This window comes from Callithrix jacchus, chromosome 4 (assembly GCF_049354715.1).
Source record: "Callithrix jacchus isolate 240 chromosome 4, calJac240_pri, whole genome shotgun sequence".
NCBI classification, from domain to species: domain Eukaryota; kingdom Metazoa; phylum Chordata; class Mammalia; order Primates; family Cebidae; genus Callithrix; species Callithrix jacchus.
Window position 1 is genome coordinate 166,800,781 of NC_133505.1, and position 23,370 is coordinate 166,824,150.

The 23,370-nt window shown below is 45.7% G+C and overlaps 1 protein-coding gene across 1 annotated transcript in view; it reads left to right on the forward strand.

Moving 5' to 3' along the window:
- The first annotated feature begins 456 nt into the window (after nucleotides 1-456).
- Nucleotides 457-23,370, forward strand: part of IGF2R (insulin like growth factor 2 receptor) — a 122,934-nt gene continuing 100,020 nt past the window's right edge. The window contains exon 1 of the mRNA XM_078370419.1: nucleotides 457-779. Coding sequence (XP_078226545.1) covers nucleotides 634-779 — 146 coding nt within the window. The 5' untranslated portion in view covers nucleotides 457-633. The remainder of the gene's footprint in view (nucleotides 780-23,370) is intronic.

Genomic DNA, 23,370 nt, shown 5'->3' on the forward strand with positions numbered 1-23,370 from the left:
ATGGGCCAAGGTTGGAAACCTCCATGATGTGACTCCACTGGGCAGGAAAAGTGTGTTCCCACCCCCCTACGGATCCGCTGGCACGCGGCTATGCCAAGGTATTTACCGCCCGGGCACTTCGATCCAAGTTCCCTATTTTTCCCTACCCGTCGGTCGAGATTTGGAACAGTTGCGGTAAGCTGGTAAGCGCCCGCCACGATCCAGCAGGGCGCGGTGGGAGGGAAAACTGAGGCCCGGCTCGGCATCCCCATCGCGCCCAGCCCTCCGAGGGGACTCAGGCCCCGGGAGTCACCTGGAGCCCGCGCCCCGCCCGCGCTGCTTCCAGTCCGGCGCGTGCTGCGCTCACGTGACCCGGGCCTGGGCGGAGCCGGGGCGGGCGGGGGTCACCTGAACACGAGAGTCACGTGAGCGGGGGGCGGGGGTGGGGGGCGGTGCCGGGCGGCGGTCACGTGACGCGATTCCGGGGCCGCCGCTGCCGCTGTCGCCGAGCCCAGCCGAGCCGCTCTCACCTCGGGCTCCCGCTCCGCCTCCGCCTCCGCCTTTGCCCTCGCGGCACGACCCCTTCTCGGGCGCTGCCCGCAGCAGTCGCGCGCCGCCAGCCCCGTGCCCGCCGCGCAGCCCGGGCCCTGCGAGATGGGGGCCGCCGCCGGCCGGAGCTCCCACCTGGGGCCCGCGCCCTCCCGCCGCCCGCAGCGCTCCCTGTTCCTGCTGCAGCTGCTGCTGGTCGCGGCCCCGGGGGCCACGCAGTCCCAGACCGCCCCGTTCCCCGAGCTGTGCAGGTGGGTGGTCGGCTGGGGCGCAGGCTCGGCTCCGGTGCCCGGGGCGAGCGGCCGGCGTGGGGGGCGGGGAGAGCTTAGGGAGCTCCCGGGTCTCCTAGTCGCCTCGGGTCCGCGCCGGGGTCCGCCCCGTCCCCGAGGGAAAGTTGCCTGCTTGGTGGTCGGGAGTCCCGCGGGGTCTGGTGTGTGGGCAGGGGGCGCGGGGGCACGCGCGGTCCTGGCGGTCCTGGAGCCCCGCGCCCGGCCACTTGTGGCTGTCACGGAGTCGAGGGCGGCTTTGTGCGGAGCGGCGGCCCCCGGCCCTCGGGGTCGGCGCCTGCCCTCGCGCGGCCGGGCGGCGGGGAAAGTTGGAGGCACGAACTCCACGTCGCTTTGTTCCCGCTGCGCGTTTGCAGAAGAGTTTCGCCAGCGGGGCACCGGTGAGGCCCCTCGGTGTGGAGAGGCTCGCCAGGGCGTCGGAGCCCGCAGGAATGGCCCTGAAGTTGGGTGTTCTTGGTTTCATTTGCTGATTTATTTCTTCTTCTTCCCTGTGGGTTCACTTTCTCTTTAAGGTAGTTTTTTTTTTTTCCGCTGGCGGTGACTTTTGTCTTCTTTAGATTGGGGGCCAGGGGTTGTCCTCCAGGGTGAGCTTTCAAGACTTGACCCTTCACTTCTCTGAGCCCAACTTCCTGCCTGGTTGCTCACATGATGTCATTGTCTCCGGGCCGGATTATTCTAGTGGATCTTGCTCTGGGAACCATGATTGTATAACCCATCATCCCACCGAAGGTTGTTCCCGTCCTGCGGCTGCTAGCAGTCCAGGACCTGGGGAACTTCGAATTTCAGGAATTTTCTGACCTTTTGTGGACTGTTTAGGATAATGGAAAATCCAGCTTTTATTTACTTTTTTTAAAACTTTGGTAAGAAGGAATCAGGATGAAAAGTTCTCAACAGTCATCAGTTTGTCCCTTGGCAACAAAAAGTTACTTTTCAGATTGAAACAAAGTTGAACCTATTTTGGGCTCAATTTGGAGTTCGCGGTTGGGTTTATGGCGGTTCTTATTTTTCCCTTGCATCAGAGATAGTTTTATTAGCACCGTGTGTTCAGAACACGCAGAAATTATTCTTAGGAGGGTGAGATCGATCTCATAATAGAAACTCCTTAGAAAGGCCTGCATTTTTTATTCTCCCTTTGATGGAGAGTTATGTAGTTTATAGACCAATTGGCTACCCTAAGATACGTAGTTACTCCAGTAATTAGCATGATACAGAGAAATGGTGGCAACTTAAACGAGGTCAGGCTGCGACCAGCATTTAGAGGAAGGCATTTTGGAGTAATGGCTGCTGGGACCAAAAGTAAGAAATTAACTTGCCTGGGTGTGGTGGCTCATGCCTGGAATCCAGCACTTTGGAAGGCCGAGGTGGGTGGGTCACTTGAGCCCAGGAGTTGGAGATCAGCCTGGGCAGCATGGTGAAACCCCGTCTCTACAAAAACTATGAAAATCAGGGCCGGGTGTGGTGGCCCACTCCTGTACTCCCAGGTAAGGAAGGCTGAGTTGGGAGGATAGCATGAGCTTGGGAAGTCAAGGCTGCAGTGAGTTGTGATCGAGTCAAGTTTCACTCTAGTCTGGGGGACAGAGCGGGACCCTGCCTCAAATAAATAGAATAAGAAATTAACCCAGCTGGCCTAGTGAGGTTGAAGTCTTGGTCTTGTTAACAAATTGAAATTTATTTATTTATTTATTTTGAGATGGAGTTTTGCTGTTGTTACCCAGACTGGAGTGCAATGGCACGATCTCGGCTCACTGCAACCTCTGCCTTCTGGGTTCAAGCAATTCTCCTGCCTCAGCCTCCCGAGTAGCTGGGACTACAGGCGCACACCACCATGCCCAGCTAATTTTTGTATTTTTAATAGAGACGGTGTTTCACCTTGTTGACCAGGATGGTCTTGATCTCTTGACCTCGTGATCTACCCGCCTCAGCCTCCCAAAGTGCTGGGATTATAGGTGTGAGCCATCGCGCCCGGCTGTGAAATTTATTTCTTAACGCTTAAGATTAAGGTTGGCTTCAAGGGCAGACTGATAACTCTGGCTGATTCATGGGGCCCTTTTGCGTTAGGTAAGTCATGGCAGTGCCTTGAATCTGTGTTCACTAACCTCATCTCCCGGTGGAACACAGCCTCTTGGTCCAGTAGGAATGGCTTTTGTGTCTTTACATATTTTTGGCCACTGTCCCATGTGCGCATATTAGTGCATGCTGAAGAGGTTTCTGAGGTTGATATGCATTGTGAATATAATAAGATGTGCCCTCTGTAGTCTAGAATATCTTTAAATTTGTGTTGAATTTTTCTGCCAGATTTCCTTAGGACAGCAAACCTGTTGGTCATTTCAGAGGTGGATTTTCGTCCACCTCTTCCCCTATCTGTTACTTTCCTGTAGTTGCACATGTAGACTTCTCCAGAGCCATTCACAATCTCTACTTTAAACCCAACATGTGCAAAGTGAACTTCCTATCTGTTCCTGTATTGTAATTTTTTGAGGCAGGATCTCACTGCATTGGCCGGGCAGGAGTGCAGTGGTGCAATCATAGCTCACTGCAGTCGTGAACTCCTGGGCTTGGGCAGTCCTTCCGCCTCAGCCTTCTGTGTAGCTGGAATTACCAGTGCGCACCACCCGACTTGGCTCATTTTTATTTTTTTATTTTTTGAGATGGAGTTTCACTCTTGTTGCCCAGGCTGGAGTGCAATGGTGCAATCTCGGCTCACCGCAACCTCTGCCTCCTGGGTTCAAGCAATTCTCCTGCCTCAGCCTTCCCAGTGGCAGGGACTACAGGCATGTGCCACCATGCCCAGCTAATTTTTGTATTTTTAGTAGAGACGGGGTTTCACCATGTTGACCAGGATGGTGTCGATCTCTTGACCTCGTGATCCACCTGCCTCGGCCTCCCAAAGTGCTGAGATTATAGGCGTGAGCCATGTGCCTGGCCTTTTTAAAATTTTTAATAGAGATGAGTTCTTGCTATGTTGCCCATGCTGGCCTCAAACTCCTATTCTCAAGCAATCCTCCTGCTTTCAGCCTCCCAAAGTGTTGGGATTACAGGCATAAACCACCATGCCAGGTTTATGTTCCTGTTTTAAATTGATAGACTTTCCTTAAATAGTTTTATTTTTTATTTTTTGAGATGGAGTCTCACTCTGTCGCCAGGCTGGAGTGCAGTGGCATGATCTTGGGTCACTGCAACCTCCACCTCCTGGGTTCAAGCAATTCCCCTGCCTCAGCCTCTGGAGTAGCTGGGACCATGCCCAGCTAATTTTTTGTATTTTAGTAGAGACAGGGTTTTACCCTGTTGGCCAAGATGATCTCCTGACCTTGTGATCCACCTGTCTTGGCCTCCCAAAGTGCTGGAATTGCAGGTGTGAGCCACCATGCCTGGCCTTCTTAAATAGGTTTTTAAAAATCTTCTTGGGGCAGGGATGGCGTCAATCATCTGTACTTATGAGATAAAACTGGCTAAAATTTCCTTAATTGTATCATGTAGTTGAGGAATAGAAATATAAGTCGATTTTTTAAAATTTGAAACAAAAAGTTCTACCATGTGTCACCAACGTGTGAAGCTACATTTTAATTTTGTTCCTGGGCAACAGTTTGCTGAAATGTAAATAACTCGGCGAGGTCTCCACTGTGAGCCTGAAAAGTCGAGTCCTACAAACATCCCCATTTGTTTTTGCTGCTTGGTCACATGGAGGCAGTCCCAATGTACAGAAGGATCCCATTTCAAATGTTTGTAAATTGACCATTTTACAAACGTGTTCCACGTTTTTCCATTGATAGTGTTCTCATTCATTGTTGTACGGTCCCTAGAAAGTCATTATCCTTGCAAAGGTTTTGGAGTGCCCAGACACCATATGGCTTTAACAGAATTCTAGCAGTAAATTCTCATTGTCTCTAAAAGATGGAGTTGGATTTCCAGAGAAACAACCTCTCCTCCTAAGCCCAGCTCTGTAGAACCTAGAGAGAATATTTTTTTGTCTGCAGTCCCTTATACCAGTAAAGGGGACACCCGGGCCTGCTTTGGGGGTACCTGTCAGGCACCTTGTGAGGACAAAGCTTTCAGGTGACCTTTGGCTCTGAGCACTCCTGGGATGGGATGCAGCTCCTGGTGCAATTAGTTATTGGGAGGGATGAAAGAGAGCACCGTTTCAGCAACCGCTTTGACTATGTTTATGCACGTGGAGGGGCCTGCCCTCTGTGAGTTGGGCATTGAACAGCAGGCACAACAAAGGCAAGTTTCCCAAAGTGTATCTGGCTTGAAGCAGCATTTTAAATAAGTGCTTGGTTTTTGGAGAGACTAAGCAAAGCGTTTTTTAAGTGTCAAGTACTGTGCCAGGTGATCCCTGAGCTGAGTTAGAAGTTAGTGATTCTTATGCAGGTATTTCTTGGGAGGTGATATGTGAGTGTAAAGTTAGTAGAAAACTTGTTTCCTGAGGCCACTGTGATAGACTTTAGGACTGGCCTGTAGAGGAGGCCTGGGGCAGGAAGGAGTGTCTGAAGGTCAGTGGGACAGGGCCAGTGAGCAAGAAGAGAGGGCATTCAGGAGGAGAGGAGCAGAGGCCAGGCCATGCAAAACCAGCAACAGTGTCTGACATGATCTCCGCTTGGCACTGATAGTGTTCTCATTCATTGTAAAGCTTGTCAGTAGCTTTACTTATTACCATATGCTTTAAACTTTGTAAAATGTTGTTTTATATATGTAATATCCAAGTTTACACCCTTTATTTACTTATGTGTTAGCAAGATGCTTAATGGGGGAGGTCTTAACAGTGTGCATTAATTATAAAATAATGCATTGGGATGGCTAGATTTAGGTAGTTAAGAACTTTACAATTTATATAGAAGAAGTTTTCCCCAGATTGTTTAGGTATAAATGCTAGAAAGTTTTTATTATATTGAGGACAAGAGAATAATGAAGCCAGCTGGGAGTTGAGGTTGGTTTAGTTACTATCTCTGAGGAAATTTTTTCCCCTGTAATTTTCCCAAAGGAACAGTGCATGTATGCCTAATTTGGGCCACATGTTAAACCTGGATCACATCCATTTATGTGTGTGCATTTCTTTCAACAGTAAGTGTATGTGGAAGCCTAAGGTTAATTATGGTTACATTAGATCTCATGCATTAATTTCTTAGAGCAGCATCCTGACAGATTCCCAGGAAATGAATCTGCATTTTATAGAGAGAATGATTTTTATCAGCATTTTATAGAGAGAATGATTTTTAAAAGATGGGGCTGAGAGAAATAATTGAGATGTTTCCTCTATTTTGATCTTGGTGTATAAATTGTTATATTGCGCAGAGAGAATTGAGCGGGCGCTAGAACTGAGGATAGTGGCAGAGAGGAAGTAGCTCATCACTTTGCAGGGGCCATTCTTTTTCTTTTTCCTTTTCTTCTTTTGATTGTCCTAGTCATGGAGAGCTCTCACTAATGCCCTAGCTGGTCATGAGTGGCATTTGAGGGGGTACACAGAGCTGTTTGACTTTATGGGAATGGCCAAACGATAATGCTGAATTACCATTTTGCATTTCCACCAGTGATGAATGGGAGTTCCAGTTCTACATCCTTGTCAACGCCTGCCAATCTTAGTTTTAGCCGTTCAGGTGGGGTTGAAATGGTATCTCAGTGTGGTTTCAGTTTTCATCTCTCTGCTGACTCATGACATTGAGCACGAAGGGAACGTCTTTTCTTGTATTTGTTGAAATCCTGGTGATGTGTGCTTTATTGACTGTTTGGGTATTTTTTTTTTTTTTTTTTTTGAGACGGAGTTTCTCTCTTGTTACCCAGGCTGGAGTGCGATGGCACGATCTCGGCTCACCGCAACCTCCGCCTCCTGGGATCAGGCAATTCTCCTGTCTCAGCCTCCCGAGTAGCTGGGATTACAGGCACGCGCCACCATGCCCAGCTAATTTTTTGTATTTTTAGTAGAGATGGGGTTTCACCATGTTGACCAGGATGGTCTCGATCTCTTGACCTCGTGATCCACCCGCCTCGGCCTCCCAAGGTATTTTTTTGTAGTGTCTTTTAAAAATCATATTTTGCCCCTCTTACCCCTTAAAAATTGTTTTTGGGGTCTTCTCCTTATTGAGCTTTAAGAGTTCCTCATGTCTTCTGGGTACAAGTTCTTTCTTAGATATGTGTAAGGTATGAATATTTTCTTTCAGTCTTTGCCTTGCCTTTTAATTTTCTCAGTGATATCCTTTGAAGAACAGATTTTTAAAAAATTTGATGGACTATAACTTTTTATGGCTTGTGCTTTTGGTAGCTTAAGAAATCAACCCTAGAACGAATGATATTTGACCTGGGTAATTTTTTGTTTTGAGAAATGTCCTGGGCATTGTAGGATGTCAGCCAGCATTCCTGACCTCTACCCTAGATGCCAAGACTATATTCCACCTCTCCCCCTCCCCCAGCTGTGACAAATAAAAATGTTCCAGACATATCAAAGGTCCTGGCAGAGAGGGGGCAAAATCACACCCAGTTGAGAACCACTGGCCTACCCCCAAGATCACAAAAATTTTCTCTTATGTCTGCTTCTAGAAGTTTATAGTTTTAACTTTGATTCCTTAACTCTAGGATCAAATTTTGATTTAATTTTTAAGTATGATATTGTTTCCAAAAAACTCAAACCGCATTTTCCCTTTGCTCTCATTCCATCACAACGGTCATCAACACAGAAGACTTCTGTGATCAACTGTGTTGTTTTTTCCCCAGGCACCAAGCAGTGACCACTGGCCTGCTGTCCTCCCATTCAATTCCCCACCCTGTCTACCTGGAGATAGTGTCAGGTTTCAGGCTTAGTTTCCAAGACCTCTCTCCACCCCACACCAGTCACAAGTCCGGGCCTCTGGAACTTCTGACCAACCGGCTTCAATTTGGGGTTCTCACTGTGCTTCTTTGGGTCTGATTAATTTGCTAGAGTGATTCACAGAACTCAGGAAACACTTACTCATGATTAACAGTTTATAAGGATATAGTACAAGGGATACAGATGAAGAGATGTGTAGGGCAAGGAATAGGGGAACGGAGCTTCTGAGACCTCCCTGGCTCACTGCCCTCCAGGGGCTTCCATGCACTCATCTATTTGGAAGCTCCCCCAACCCAGTTTTTATGGAAGCTTCAGGAGGTCAGCATTTCTTCTCCTAGGGTGTAGGGTGGGACTCTCACTGGGGAGGATCTTAAGACCCACAGGGAAAGTGGGGAAGATGAGAGTCCTGCCTTGGGGCAGGTGGAAGATTGTTTCCTGAGGCCTCACACACCCAATATTATAACGAAAGGCTGTCATGAGGACTGTGGGAGTTGCCAGCCAGGAACCAGATGGAAACATTATATATACAAATATATGTTATAGATAGATAAGCAACACCACAAAAAGGACTATGGTTTTTTTCCCCATGAATATATCTAGTTCTGTTTACTAATATTTTATGAAATGTGCTTGCAGCTCTGTTTTTTAAGTGAGATTGGCTACAGTTTTTTTTTTTTTTTTTTTTTTTCCTGCTGTGCTGTTCTTGGCTGATTTTGTTATCAAGAATATGTTTGCTTTGTGGAAGGAGCTAGTTAGCTTTTAGTATTCTTGTATGTGGTAAAACAGTTGGTATATAAGATGGACATTTTCTGTTTCTTAAAGTTTGGTGGAACTCACCAATAAAACCATGTGGGCCTGGTGCTTTGGGGAGGTAGAATATCACTGGGGAGGTGTTTTGATTATGGTTTCAGTTTTATCTACTTTATTTTTCTATTCAGATTTTCTACTTTTTCTTGGGCCAGTTTTGGTAATTATTTTCCTAGAAAATTGTCATTTTGATTTTATAGTCATATATAAATAAGTAGCATGCTACTCTTCTTTTTGATATGCTATAGCTCTAGGTGAATTTAAAATATTCCTGATGTATACTTGTGTACTATTTTCTTAATTATGTTTACTAAAGATTTATTTGCCTTTTTAGAGTCTTTTCAGAAGAACTAGTGTTTTGTTTTTTCATCATCTTTATCACCATGTATTTGTAATTTTATTAATTTATCCACTCAGTAATTTCTATATCATTTTTCTGTTTCTAGTTTGAATTGAAAGCACTTTTATTTTAAATCATTTTGCATAATTAAGAAATTATTTAAAGCTTCATGTTTCTTCGGAGTACCATACTACTCTCATGGATTCTGATTTTTTTTTCTTTTCTGTATTTCAATTCTGCATATTTCCCTTTTGAATTCAGAAGTTCTGTCTGTTTCAACTTCCTGGACCCACTAAATTTTTAGATTTTTATTTTTTTCAAGTAAATGGACTTTGGGGTTTTTTAAATTTCTTTTTTCCATTGTGCTAGTAAATGTGGTGGAACTTACTGACATTTCCCTTGTGGCCTAACACCTAGTCAGGTTGGGAGTGCATTATGTGTTTAGAAAAATGTTCTCCGTTTGGGTCAGAGTTACTCATGGTGCTGTTCAGCTTTCGTTTGTCCTAACCCTTCTTGTACTGCTTGATTTGTCTGCCGCTTTTATTCTTTGTATCTGGCTGCCGCTGTGGACAGGGATGTAGGCGGATGTCGTTTGCCCCCGTTGCCCAGCTTACCGAGTTCTCCTGATGTTCAGACGCTCTTCCACTTCCCTGTTATCTTGTTTCAGGATCTCAGCTGATGTGTAGTCACAGCTGCCTGTTCTTTCTGCGTGGACGCTATAGCTTCTGTCATCCCACTGAAGATCTGTCTTAAAGTTCTGCTCTGATTTTTCTAGTAATTATTTTTCAGGGCTGGGCATGGTGGTTCATGCCTGTAATCCCAGCACTTACAGGAGGTGGGATTACCTCGCCTCACAGGGGAGGCTGGGGCGGGTCAATCACAAGGTCAGGCATTCGAGACCAGCCTGGCCAACATAGTGAAACCCCATCTCTAATAAAAATACAAAAAATTAGCCAGGTGTGGTGGCGGGCGCCTCTAATCCCAGCTACTCGGGAGGCTGAGGCAAGAGAATCACTTGGACTCAGGAGGCGGAGGTTTTGGCGTGTGGAGATCGCACCATTGCACTCCAGCCTGGGTGGCAGAGCAAGACTCCGTCTCAAAAAAAATTTTTTTTTTCCTTGGGCTCAGTGTCTTTGGTTTGAGTTTGTCACCTCGATTTCGTGGTGCTGGTGCCCTTGCAGTGACAGGGGACTCCTGATCGTACTCCCTGCGGTGGGTCTCCACCCGGCCTTGGCTGCCTCCTTGTGCAGCTGCACGGGGTTGGGCTGTGAGCTGTTGTTGGAATTTGGCTGTAAATTGTTCTTTGGGAGCCCGGGGGATGGGCAGAATGTGCCTCTGTGGCTGATCTTGGCACCTTAGGTCCTTTCCACCCTCCCGATGTCACCCCCAGGCGCTGTTCCTGCCAAGAGACAGCTGGTAAACCCCTGGTGATTGCTGCTGGCCGCGTGTGGCCTGGGACGGGGGATCTGGATTGTTGAGTTGGCTGTGTCCAGTCACTTCTTTTCTCTGGATCTCATTTTCCTCCTCCAGAGAGGTGGGACTTAGTTTTCTTTCTCTTTTTCTTGCTTGAAAGCCTCTCATTAGGGAGTTAGTTTTGGAAGTCACCTTCCTGGTTTTGAATCCAGACTCTTCCCCTCACAGGCCTTGGGCAAGTCACAGACCCTCTGAGGTCTTCCTTTCTGTGTGTGTCCAATCAGGATGATAACCACGTGTGTAGGTAGGTGTGGGAATTAGGAGGCTTTCCAAAGTCTGGCACGTCCGCGGTGTTCATCGGTGCTATGGTGGTAGCAGTCGCTTTATCTGTAAGTTACAGACGCTGTAATAAATCAGGGATGTATTTCTGTAGCCTGTTTCTCTACCTCCCAGAGCGCTCCATTAGTGTCTTGGGGTTTCTGCCTCAACCAGAGAGCATTTCTTCTTCATCAATTTCATGTTTTCACTCCATGTAAGCTTCCTCATGAGGAAGAAAGGTTTCCACTGTTAAACAGTTTCAAAACCACTGGGTTCTGTGGTTTCCAGGTCTATTTTGTATCCCAAATTCTGCCATTCTGAGGTCTGCAGCCTTGAGGAGTCCTTCCTGGCTCAATGCTAGGTGTGGAGTTCGGGCGGGGGCCGGGGGTCACCCTCCTTCCTGCAGTGGCTTGGTCTGAGGCTGGGAGCAAGGGAGCTGTCGTGGTTCCAGGGTAAGAAGAGGCGTCCTCCCTGTTTCCCTATGGTGGGATCAGGACATCTCAGCTAACTTCTGCACACGATTCGGGGGCTCCTGTCCTCAGTTAGACCTCCCCAGACCCCCCTGGAGGGTGGAGGAATGGGTGCTATTGTAGGTGGGAACAGAACGAGTGTGCTGGCCAGTTGCTTGGGTGTCAAAGTGCTTCATAAATTCCACCTTGCTGTGCAACTTAAAAAAAAAAGTACTGTGGCTTAGGTTTTCGAGGTGCCAAAAGCAGTATGTCATAAGCCTATTTTTGTCTCTGTGTTAGCCAGGGAAGAGGGGCACTTCCCTGTGAATCATCCAGGGTGGGGAAAATCCCAGGCGCTCTGTGAACCTGGCCTTTTAGCCAGCTGCAGACCATTGGTGGGATTTTCTCATTTTTTGTGTGTGTTCGAGGTTTTAGATTCCCTGGGGTCAACCATTGTTCAGTAAGTTGTCCAGGATGAGGAAGCCGATCCTAGGAACTGGCTTCACCTGGAGAGGTGTAGGAAATGAGGGAGATTGTGGAAATACTGGCCGGAGCTCTGTTTTCAGGAATGTGTGGCAGGGAAAACTGGCCTTTGCAGTTCAGTTGCCCGTGGGCAGTGGGTGGCTTAGAGGGGAAGTCAGGAGGGTCTTCCAGTCAGGGCTGCCGCCTTCTTCACACCTGCTGTGTGCTGGGAGGAGGAGAGCGCTCCTTCAGAGCGGATGACCGTTGGATTTTGAGTGCATGTAAAATTAACTTGTTGCCATCTGTATGGTTGTCTCTCCTCCAGAGTCAGTTATACATTTTAAAACAGCTGTTTAGTACTTGAAAAACTCCCCCACCACTCCCTTCGTCCCACCCTGGCTGGCGAATCAGAGTAAGCCACCAGAATAGAAATGCTGAAGAAGTGGGTTTCCTAGAAGTGGCAAGCCTATGACTCCAGTGTGTCACCCGCATTGTTCCCCTGAGGCACCCTCCCTCAACCTGGCCTCTGCTCCTGAAGTGTCAGTTATGCCAGCACTTCTCCCTTTTCTGTCTTTTTAGTCACCCCTTTAGAGCAGGCAGCATGAGTTCATGGCCTTGACTTTGCTGGGTGTGTAGAGGGAGAGGAGAGCTGGTGGCAGAGTCCGGGGGCGGCGGGGGGAGGGGTTGCACGTGGTCGCACCTGTCCTGTCTTCTGCTGGAAGCTCTGGACTCACCCATCTCTGCTGTGGTTGGTGCAGGGTGGGTGGGCCCAGAGTTGTGTGCCTGTCCGGAGAAGTTCCAGGAGGCAGTTGAGTGTGTGTGTGTGTGTATGTGTGTGTGTGTATATGTGGGGGGGTGGCGGGCGTGCATATGTGTGAATGCAAGCGTGTGTATCTGAGTGTGTGGCTGAGTGCATGTGTCTCTGTCTTCATCAGCTCCATGGAGATTCCTCCAGACAGGGCCCTGCCCGCCTCTCCCTCCAGTTCCTTGTTAGTGTCATGCGACACTCCTTTCAGAGGCCCCTGCCTCCCAGCCAACTCACTGTTTTTTGTAAACTTAGTTTTTAAGCAGTCCAGATCTCTCTCTTGATTCAGATAAAAGCTTTAGATCATGGTCTGTCTTGAAAGCTCTATGTTCCTGTTGGTGTTTTTTTCCTCACAGTGACCTTGTGGGCTAGCTAAGTTTTGTGGAGGAAGTTGAACTGGGAGAGACTGTGAGCTGAGAGACAGCCTGTTGGTCAGTGCTAGGGCAGGAACTGGGCCTAGGTGCCTTCATGGCACTTTTCGTAGGATAGCGTGCCCCTCTCTATTTCAGGTCACCTCTGTTGCTTTCACTCATGGTGCTGGCTTTAAAAGCACTGTTGAGTCCCCATTGCCTGCCCTGGTTCCCTAGGCTCTGACATCGACTTAGATGCCATGTTTGACTTAGAACTTCCAGCTGGGTCTCTCTCCATGCCCCGAGTTTCCTTCCAGACTCTGCATACCTCTCAGGGAAAACCAAAGGCTGACGTCTGTCACTTCCCTGATTGTATTTATTTATATTTGAAGGCCCTGTATCTTTGTCCACAGCTTTGTGGGTTTGTTAGAATAGGAAGTGAAGTACTTCCTATATAAGATCTGGCCGTGCTGTGTCAAACTCATGTGCTTCCCCAGCCTTCAGCTTGGGGTAGGAATCTTCATGCAAATCAGATTGTTTCTCTTCTCTTCTTTTTTTTTTTTTTGAGACGGAGCTTCGCTCTTGTTACCCAAAGTGGAGTGCAATGGCACGATCTTGGCTCACCGCAACCTCCACCTCCTGGGATCAGGCAATTGTCCTGCCTCAGCCTCCTGAGTAGCTGGGATTACAGGCACGGGCCACCATGTCCAGCTAATTTTTTGTATTTTTAGTAGAGACGGGGTTTCACCATGTTGACCAGGATGGTCTCGATCTCTTGACCTCGGCCTGCCTTGGCCTCCCAAAGTGCTGGGATTACAGGCTTGAGCCACTGCGCCCGGCCGTTTCTCTTCTTTTTTTATGGAGACGGAGTCTTGCTCTGTCGCCCAGGTTGGAGTGTGATGGTGCAATCTTGGCTCACTGCAACCTCTGCCTCCCAGGTTCAAGCAAGTCCCTTCCTCAGCCTCCCATGTAGCTGTGACTACCGACCACCATGCCCGGCTAATTTTTGTATTTTTAGTAGAGACAGGGTTTCACCATCTTGGCCAGGCTGGTCTTGAACTCCTGACTTCGTGATCCTCCTGCCTTGGCTTCCCAAAGTGCTGGGATTACAGGCATGAGCCACAGCGCTGGCCGGATTGTTTCTCTTTTAGTGTGGGCAACAGAAAGTTGTTGATGACAGTGGCTCTTGACATTCTGCTGCCAAGGTCCAGTGTGGGAACCCTGCCTCTTCCTTGCTCCTCTTCCTTGCTGTTTTTTTCCTTGATCCTTAGTTTAGGAGACTGGTCTGGATTTCTGAAGGTTACTATGATGGATGTATGAGCTGAAACACTGTCTGATTCCAATAAGGGGGAGTAGTGAGGCAGGTGATTTCTTGAATATTCTGTTAGAGGACTTGGATGCATGCCAAAAGTAGGAAAATCTTTTTTGGATATTCAAGTTGGAAAGACTTCACATTCTCTCCATCTCCAACATGTTAGATTTGTTGCTTGCTATAGACTCCGAAAAACATTTCTCTAGCTAGTGACCACATATGTTGTTATGTGAATCTCCCTTATATGTCACCAATTGGGTTTCTATTCTTTAAGGAAACCAAACTACCGATTCACACAGGCTTACTTATGTTATTACTGATTCCATCCTGCCTTTATCTTGCTTTATATGCAGGCCAGTAATAAAATATTTAATAGTTAAATGAGCATTAGTATAACCCCAAGATTTGCAGGGACTGAGGAAACTAAGGTATATTTTAAAAGAGTTTGGATATATGGCAGTAAGGGAAGGGACAGAGTGAGGGTTGGTGGAGATGTTTTGTGTTGAAGAGAAGGAACCCAGTTTTCTAAGATTTTTTTTCTTTAAGAGATTGAGCATACCATATATTTTGATCAGAGAATTTTGCATACTGTAGATGCTAGCTATTTTTAAAATGAAAGAACTCCGAATTACATCTTGCAAGGTATTGTGGTTTTGCAGGCATTCAGTAATGGCATATGTGAAAACTCTGAGAGGTGTCATATTAAGATACCAATGTCAGCTTAAAGATATAGCTGTATTCCTATGACATTGTATTTTGAATTTTTTCTTTTTCTTTTTTGGATAGATAAAAAAAGAAATTTAAAAAAAAATCTCAGTGGAGATGGCTCTGCATCTCTCTGTATTAAGCTTTTTGAGCTCCAGGCAGCCATGTCCCCTGGAATTAGATTCACGTCTTCATTACTGCCCCTTGATTGGTTTCGTCTTGACCAGGGTGGGTTTTGATTGCAGCCCTTGCTGGGACAGTAGCAGGAAAGTTGAAATATCCTCCTGTCTCTGGGTTGGCCGACAGTCTGTTACTTGTGTGCTTCCTTCTCATTGGTAATATGCCAACACCTTTCAGGATATTATGAAATTTCAAGCAAATGAGGTTAAAATGGAGCCTCTGTGCTGCTGAACAGACGTGGACTGACTGCAGTTCTCCAGGATCGTTTCAGCAGAAGCAGTGAGATTACAGTCGGGAGCAAAACAGTATTTGAGCTTTCTTTATGCGGAAGATTCCGATTAGGTGCTTGGTTTAAATGGTTAAATTAATTGCACTTGTTAAATTAAAAAAAATAGGGTATGTTTCAGCCACAGACTTCGCTTTAAAATCAGAAATCTTCTGAAGTCATTTGCCTCGTGGGTGACTTCTGCTCCTCCCTGTTTCCTGCTGGGCCTGATGGTCTGATTGTAGAACGTTTCTGAGTTGTGAATAACACTTCCTGTTGGACTCTGCTGAGCTGAGTAGTCCGATTAAAGGAGAGTGTGCATCTGAGCTGAGGAAGATAATATAGATGTGGTCCTTGTTTGTGGAGTTCACAACCTGCTTGGATAGAAACAGCCAGTGGGAAGGAGCGGGCTGAGGGAATTGATATTATTTCCATGGAAACCAGTTGGGTGTGGGGAGAGAGGTTGTGGAAGGCAATGCTCTGGTGTTTGGCAATTCACACCGTGCAGAAGAGAAAGCAGAACTGGACTGGGAGTAAAGAGTAGCAGAAGTGTACGCTTGGGGAAGAAGTTGAGCAAGGAAAAGCATGTGATCTCTTCATCAGCGTGATGTGATGTGGTCTGAATCTTCAGACAGTTCACAGCTTTTTCATAGAGGCTGTCCTCAGATGGGTGTAACCACTCTGAGAATTTTGCCTTTACTAAGTATCCATGACATTAAAAATGAGAAGAGAAGCATTTTGGTCAATGGTGGACTGCATAAACTACAGTCTGCATGAATGACCTTCGTCCCAGCGGATGATGATGATGATGAAGCTGAACAGTTCCTATTGCCTACTGATGCTGTAGCCATTGTAACGCTGTAGCACGGTGCTTAGTCACGTCTGTGGTAATGCTGGTGAAAATGAAGCCACTGCGCTACCAGTCTTATAAAAGTGTCACGTCATGTCCGAGGCCTTTACACCCACTCACCTCACTCACTGACTCACCCAGAGCCACTTCCAGTCCTGCCGGCTTCATTCATTGCCTTAGGCAAGTATGCCATGTTAATCTTTTATACTGCACCTTTTACATGTTTAGATATGTTCAGGTACACGTACTTACCGTGTGTTACAGTTGCCTGTGGTATTCCGTGCAGCATCATGCTCTGCAGGTTTGTAGCCTAGGCGCCATAGGAATTACCATATAGCCTAGGTGTGTAGCAGGTGACACCATTTATGTGTGTGTGAATACACTCGATGATGTTTGTGCAGTGACAGAATCTCCTCATAACACATTTCTGACAGTGTATCCCCATTATTAAATGAGTGACTGTAAACCAGTCCTCCCATCAGCAGTTACACCTCCCAAGGTTTTAGTCTTATGAAAGTGGTCATCTGAAGTCTGAACATACTAAAAGATTTTGAGAGAGAGATGCCACATTCACATACCTTTTATTACAGTTATTGTCCCATTTTATTATTAGTTGCTGTTAATCTTTTACGACAACTAATTTATAAATTAAACTTACATAGGTTTGTATGAAGAAAAACCATACTTCTGGTTTCAGGCATCTACTGGGGGTCTTGTATCTGTTATTACGAGGTGCTGTGAAGGGATGACTTTAATTTTTCTGTATAATTAACATTTTATTGAATCAAATTGTATGGATGGTTGGCAACACAATGTAATAGGAACTCAGAGATCTTCGTGCCATACAGAATATGTCATTTTAATGGCATTTATTGTGACAAGATTTAAACTAAAGTTTTGTGGAGTGTTTTGCCAGTTTTTGTGTTGTAACTGAAACTAAATGTTTTCTGAAAAGTTAAAACCATTTCTTTCAATGGAAAAATCAATGAAGCCGTTTACCTGAGTGGTTAGGGACTCACCGCTGGGTCTCACACTGCCTGGGTTTTAGTCTTCACTTTGTTACTCTGAGATGTCGGGCAAGTTCTTCATCTCCCAAGCCCTGGGATCTTTGGCTTCAAGCTGAGGAACTACGGAGGGTCGGATAATGGTGCCGAGCTCTGCGGGGAGATTTGGCTCCCACATTAGCTGTGTGGGTGAGAGCCTTGCTGTCATGCATTCTTAGCCACTGGCCAGTTTCCTTCTGAAGCCATCCATAGGTGCTGATCCTGCATCTGACAGTCGTTGATCCAGGGAGGGCGTTCCTGTCCCAGAGTGATGGTGTTGTTGGGGATAACAGACACCTCAGAATATGCCACCACTGACCTATAGGAAGTGCCACTGCAGCTAGTAATCTAGCTCTGCAGTCTAGTGCCAGAGCTGTGGACTCGGCGGGGGAGCACGGTCTGGAAGACTTGCTGCCACATGTGTGTGTATCTCCACCTGTCAGGCCGGCTGCAGAATGCATTTGGATTTTTTGAGAATTAGAGAGGGACCATTGCCTAGCTGTTTTACACTCTGAAAAATGACATAGAATAGCAAGGATTTTACCTACTTTTGCTAGTTTTCTAGAAAAGTCTCTGTCTCAGAGCGACGGTTTTGAAGAATGAATGGTTTTGAGGAACCAAGGTTCTTGCACAGATGGTTTTGCATCCAGAAGAGCGATTCTGACTGAAATCAGGCTGCCTCCCTTGAGGATGGTAACTGAATTTTGCAAGGCTGGGACAATGAGCAGGGATCCTGGGTTGTTTCCAGTGGACAGGACGCTTTTGTGGGCCTTTCAGTTCTCCCGGCTCCACCTCCTGTGTCCCCTGTGTCCTGCTGGTTTCCTTCAGTCGAGATAGAATACGTTTCTTACCTGTCCTGCTAAAGAAGGTTTTTTTTTTTTGAGGCAGAGTCTCACTCTGTCACCCAGATTGGAGTACAGTGGTGGGATCTCGGCTCACTGCAATCTCTACCTCCTGAATTCAAGCTATTCTTGTGCCTCAGTCTCCTGAGTAGCTGGACTATAGGCACACGCCACCACGCCTGGCTAATTTTTGTATTTTTTAAGTAGATACAGGGTTTCACTATGTTGGCCAGACTGGTCTCAAACTCTTGACCTCAAATGATCCTTCCACTTTGGCCGCCCAAACTGCTGGAATTACAGGCATGAGCCACTGCTCCTGGCCTGAAGTTCTTTCTTTCAGCAAATGTATTCACATTCGTGTGTGTGTGTGTGTGTGTGTGTGTTTGGGTGAAGACTGCGTTTCCACACAGCTCGCAGATACTTTCTTCCAGAAGCTTGTTTGTTGCTAACATTTAAAGTCTTAATATTACAGCTTAGTTTTCTCTTTGATTGAATATGTTGATCTCTTTTTTTCTTGTTGTTTTTTTTTCTTAAGTCTTTACCTGTGTAAGCTCAGATAATTTAGTCTGGAATGTAAGCTTGTTCTGAGAATCTCAGCTGAATGGTTTCATTTGCTTGACGGTTAAATGAACCATACTGTTGTGGAATAGTTTCCTAATTCTGGCTGTACATGTTCACTTCAGGTAGAGAATTTTCTCATAGAAAAACTTTCAGACAAAAAAATTATTGTTCCTCAAAGATATCATTACATTTTATTTAGGCTGTAATATTTTCACTGCTTCTGAAGCTGTTCTCCAGTTCTATAATGTGATCATGGTGCTTTTAAACTTTAATATCAATTTAGTTTTAAGAATGATTTTAGCTTAGGCCATGCTGGTGGCTTGGCCTTTAATCTGGAAAGAAATTTAGAATCATTTAGTTTCAAACATGTGATTTCTTAAAACTTGATATCAGGTAATTGTACGATTTTCAAGTTTGTTATGAAATAGTCTTTAAAAATGCTTAGTGGAAGCATATCTAGATGATCATTTAACCAGGGTGCATGCCAGAGTACATAGTAGTTTTGGGAATGCTCCTATAAATTTTCAGAGAGATTATTTCAACCGCGTGACTGTTTATGAACTCTTACCAATAATAGAGGCTAGGTGTATTAGTTTTTTTTTTTGAGATGGAGTTTCGCTCTTGGTTACCCAGGCTGGAGTGCAATGGTGCGATCTCGGCTCACCGCAACCTCCACCTCCTGGGTTCAGGCAATTCTCCTGCATCAGCCTCCTGAGTAGCTGGGATTACAGGCACGCACCACCGTGCCCAGCTAATTTTTTGTATTTTTAGTAGAGACGGGGTTTCACCATGTTGACCAGGATGGTCTCGATCTCTAGACCTTGTGATCCACCTGCCTCTGCCTCCCAAAGTAGTTTTTTTTTTTTTTTTAAGATGGAGTCTTGGAGAGAGATCCAAGATGGCTGATCGCTAACAGCTCGGGATTGTAGCTCCCAGTGAAAGCGCAGAGAATGAGAGGATGCCACACTTTCAGACGAATTTTCGTCACTCAAGGACCAGAAGATTCCCAGTGGAGGAGCCCCACGGGTCTCCAGTGCGACTCTGTGGCTGGCGCAGCGGTTTTGCCGATGCCTTGGCGCGGCAGCTCTTGGTGCAGAGTAAGTAAAAGGGACTGGTTCCCCTTCTGACCGATGTTTGGAGCTCTGGGAAGGCAGAGCCACTTATTACGGACTCAAGAAGAAAGCCAGACTGGAGATTCCCGGGCAGAAGAGCACCATTAGTCTTAACACTGCTGTTTTGGCTGGCGCAGCGGGTTGCTCGGATTCCAGCACTGGGAATCAATAAATTGGACGTCCACTCAGAAACCTAATTAGAAAGGTGGTAATTGTAAAGATGACAGATGGATAAATGTAAAACAAAGGGAAGAAACCAGCCTAAAAAGGCCGAGAATACCCAAAATCAGAACCCCTCTCCCAATACAGGGGATTACAGTTCCTCATCAGCAACAGAACAAGCTCTGATGGAAAAGGACTGTGTTCCATTAACAGAAGTAGGCTTCAGAAGGTGGATGATAAGAAACTTCTGGGAGTTAAAAGAACTTGTTCTAACCCAATGTAAAGAAACTAAAAACTTTGAAAAAAGGTTTGACGAAATGCTAACAAGAATAGACAATATAGAGAGGAATAGAAATGAACTAACGGAGTTGAAAAACATGACACGAGAACTTAGCAAAATATGCACAAGTTCGAATAGCCGAATTGATCAAGCAGAAGAAAGGATATCAGAGGTCGAAGACCTACTTAATGAAATAAAACGAGAAGACAAGAATAGAGAAAAAAGGATAAAAAGGAAGGAGCAAAGTCTCTAAGAAATATGGGACTATGTGAAAAGATCTAATTTACGTTTGATAGGTGTACCTGAATGTGACAGAGAGAATGAATCCAAGTTGGAAAATACTCTTCAGGATATTATTCAGGAAAACTTTCTCAATCTAGCAAAGCAGGACAATATTCAACCCCAGGTAATACAGAGACACAAAGATATTCCTCAAGAAGAGCAACTCCAAGGCACATAATCGTTAGATTCACCAGGGTTGAAACGAAGGAGAAAATACTAAGGGCAGCCAGAGAGAAAGGTCAGGTTACCCACAAAGGCAAGCCTATCAGACTTACAGCAGATCTCTCAGCAGAAACTCTACAAGCCAGAATAGAGTGGGGGCCAATATTCAACATCCTTAAGGAACAGAACTTTCAGCCCAGAATTTCATATCCTGCCAAACTAAGCTTCACAATTGAAGGAAAAATAAAATCTTTTATGAACAAGCAAGTACTCAGAGATTTTATTATCACCAGGCCTGCTTTACAAGAACTTCTGAAAGAAGCATTACACATAGAAAGGAACAACCAGTATTAGCCTTTCTAAAAATATACCAAAAAGTAAAGAGCATCAACATAAAGAAGAATTTACATCAACAAATGGATAAAATAGCCATTTAACATCAAATGGCAGTAACCCTAAATTTAAATCGACTGAATCCCCCAATCAAAAGATACAGCCAAAACCTAACGATATGCTACATCCAGACCCATTTCACATCCAAAGATACACCAAGACTCAAAACAAAGGGATGGAGAAAGATTTGCCAACCAAATGGAGAGCAAAAATAAATAAATAAAAATGCAGGAGTTGCAATTCTCACATCTGATAAAATAGATTTTAAAGCAACAAAGATATGGTGGTAAAAGGATCAATGCAACGATAAGAGCTAACGATCCTAATACCCAGATACATGAGACCAATAAAGAGATTTTGACTCTACGAGATTGAAAATTAATAAGGATATCCAGGACTTGAACTCAGATCCGGAACAAGTAAACTTAATAAATATTTATAGAGGTCTCCACTTTAAATACACAAAATATCGATTGGCCATTATTAATACCCATTTTTAGAATAAAGCAGTATTCCCATTCTCCCTCTTTTTCTTCCTCTTTCTTCCTCTCCTTCACTCCTTTTTGTTTCTTTCTTAACTTCAAAAAAAAAGAGATTATGTCTTAAGTTAACTTGTATTTCTGTTTGAAAAAAAAGATGGAGTCTTGTTTTGTCACCGAGGCTGGAATGGCACTGCAGCCTTCACATCCCCAGTTCAAGCGATTCTCCTGCCTCAGCCTCCCAAGTAGTTGGGACTACAGGTGCATGCCACCATGCCCGGCTCATTTTTGTATTTTCACTAGAGACAGGGTTTCACCATATTGGTCAGGCTGGTCTTGAACTCCTGACCTCAAGTGATCGGCCTGCCTCAGCCTCCCAAAACGTTGGGATTACAGACATGAGACATTAGCTTGTTTTAAAGGAGACATAATTTCCATGGAAACATCAGCATGTTTCAAGTACTGACAGCTTGCAGGTGTCTTTGTAGTGAAGTTTAGAAACCTGCTGTGACCATTCTTCATTCTAAAGTTGTGACTGAGAACTCAGATATTGGTGCCTTCAACCCCAAGTGCTGCTGATGGATTTGAATGGCATTGAGGTTGCCAGGCCTGGAGGAGGGCTGCCTTGTGTTGAGTGGTTCAATCAACCCCCTGAAAAGTCAGTGTTCAAGTACTTCCATAGGATCCTCCTTTCCTACTCCCATAACCACCTACCTTTGATAAATCTTGACAAAACAAGTATGCAATTCAAATAGAGGAAAGAATATAATTGAGTAGAGCAACAGCTTTTCTTTCTAGCAACCCTGACTTCCAGGTTATCAGGACAGTATACCTCATTTTATTCTTTTTTTTTTAGTGTTGTTTCTGCTCCCCAAGTACACACACTTTTTACATTTACCTTATTTAAATATCCCCTTTGCAAAAACGGTGGATTTCTGTTAAAAAAAAGGATAGCGTTTTAGGTCCTGTGTGGATCTCTTTAGTGTTGATTCCTACCAGTTAACTCATTTGGAATGACACCTCTATGCGCCACTGTCATGCACGTTAGGATTGTGACATACTTTAATCATGCCACTGCTGCGTCTTGAAGCTTGTCTCCGGTATCCTGGAGAAACTAGTCGTGGCTCCTGAATAAGAGATTAGCATTTTTCCCGAGTGAGCCAAGTCTTTGTTTACTTGTTTATCTTGTATCCTGCAACCTGGAATATACACTCCAGGAGGGCAGGGCCTCTTCGTCTGTTTTGTTCATGGCTGTACTCTCCTGTGCCTCCCGCAGTACGTACTTAAGAAATACCTGTGAAACACATGCATAGAGGGTAATGAAGGGCAAGGGAAACAAGGCTTTACTGATGATTTCTCTCTGTGCCCACTAATACTTGGGTTATTTTCTCATGTCCTTGAACCGTCCTGACTCTAGGAGATAACCCTTCCCATGTTCTTGAAGAAGCTGAGTCGAGGATTAACACCCCAAGGGTGTCACCCAAAGGCTGGGCCCCTGGGTACCCCAGCCTGTTGTTCAGGTCTGTAGCCGCCTAGTGGCCATCAGACCTTCCAGGTCTCCCTGCTTTTGAAGGCCTATGTATGCGATTTGGTTTCTTGGCAGGTGGGTCTGATGGGTTCCCAGACCTAGGAGTTCTTGGCATCTTGTCTTCCAGTGACCCCAGCAGGGCTGCTATGGCTCCTCCATTGCTGGAACTAGTTCAGAGTCATGGAAGACAGGCATGTTGTGGGCGGCCTGGTGGTTGGTTTTGTGCTGAGTCATTGTCTTGGTGCACTGTGGAAGGGAGCTGTGGGAAGTGGACGGCTCCTTCTGTGAGGGAGTGCTTCTGCCCTCAAGGGAGTACTGCATAGGGTAGATAACACTGTTTGATAGATAAATATGGTGGTCTTGCCCCTAGGCACTCCATGACTCCTGTGGGCCTAGCCTAAGCAGTTCTCATTTAACTTGTTGTCCCTCCTTTTACTAATACTGTTGAGTTAAATAACAGTGTTTGCATTTAAAATTAAATTTTTTTTTTTAAATTTTGGTAGAGATATGCGATCTTGCTATGTTGCTCAGGCTGGCCTCAAGCTCCTGGCTTCAAGTGGTCCTCTGGCCTCAGCCTCTCAAAGTGGGATTACAGGCATGAACCACTGGCCTGGCCTTTATTTTTGCATTTTGCAAGGACATTTAAGTCACTTCCTTCT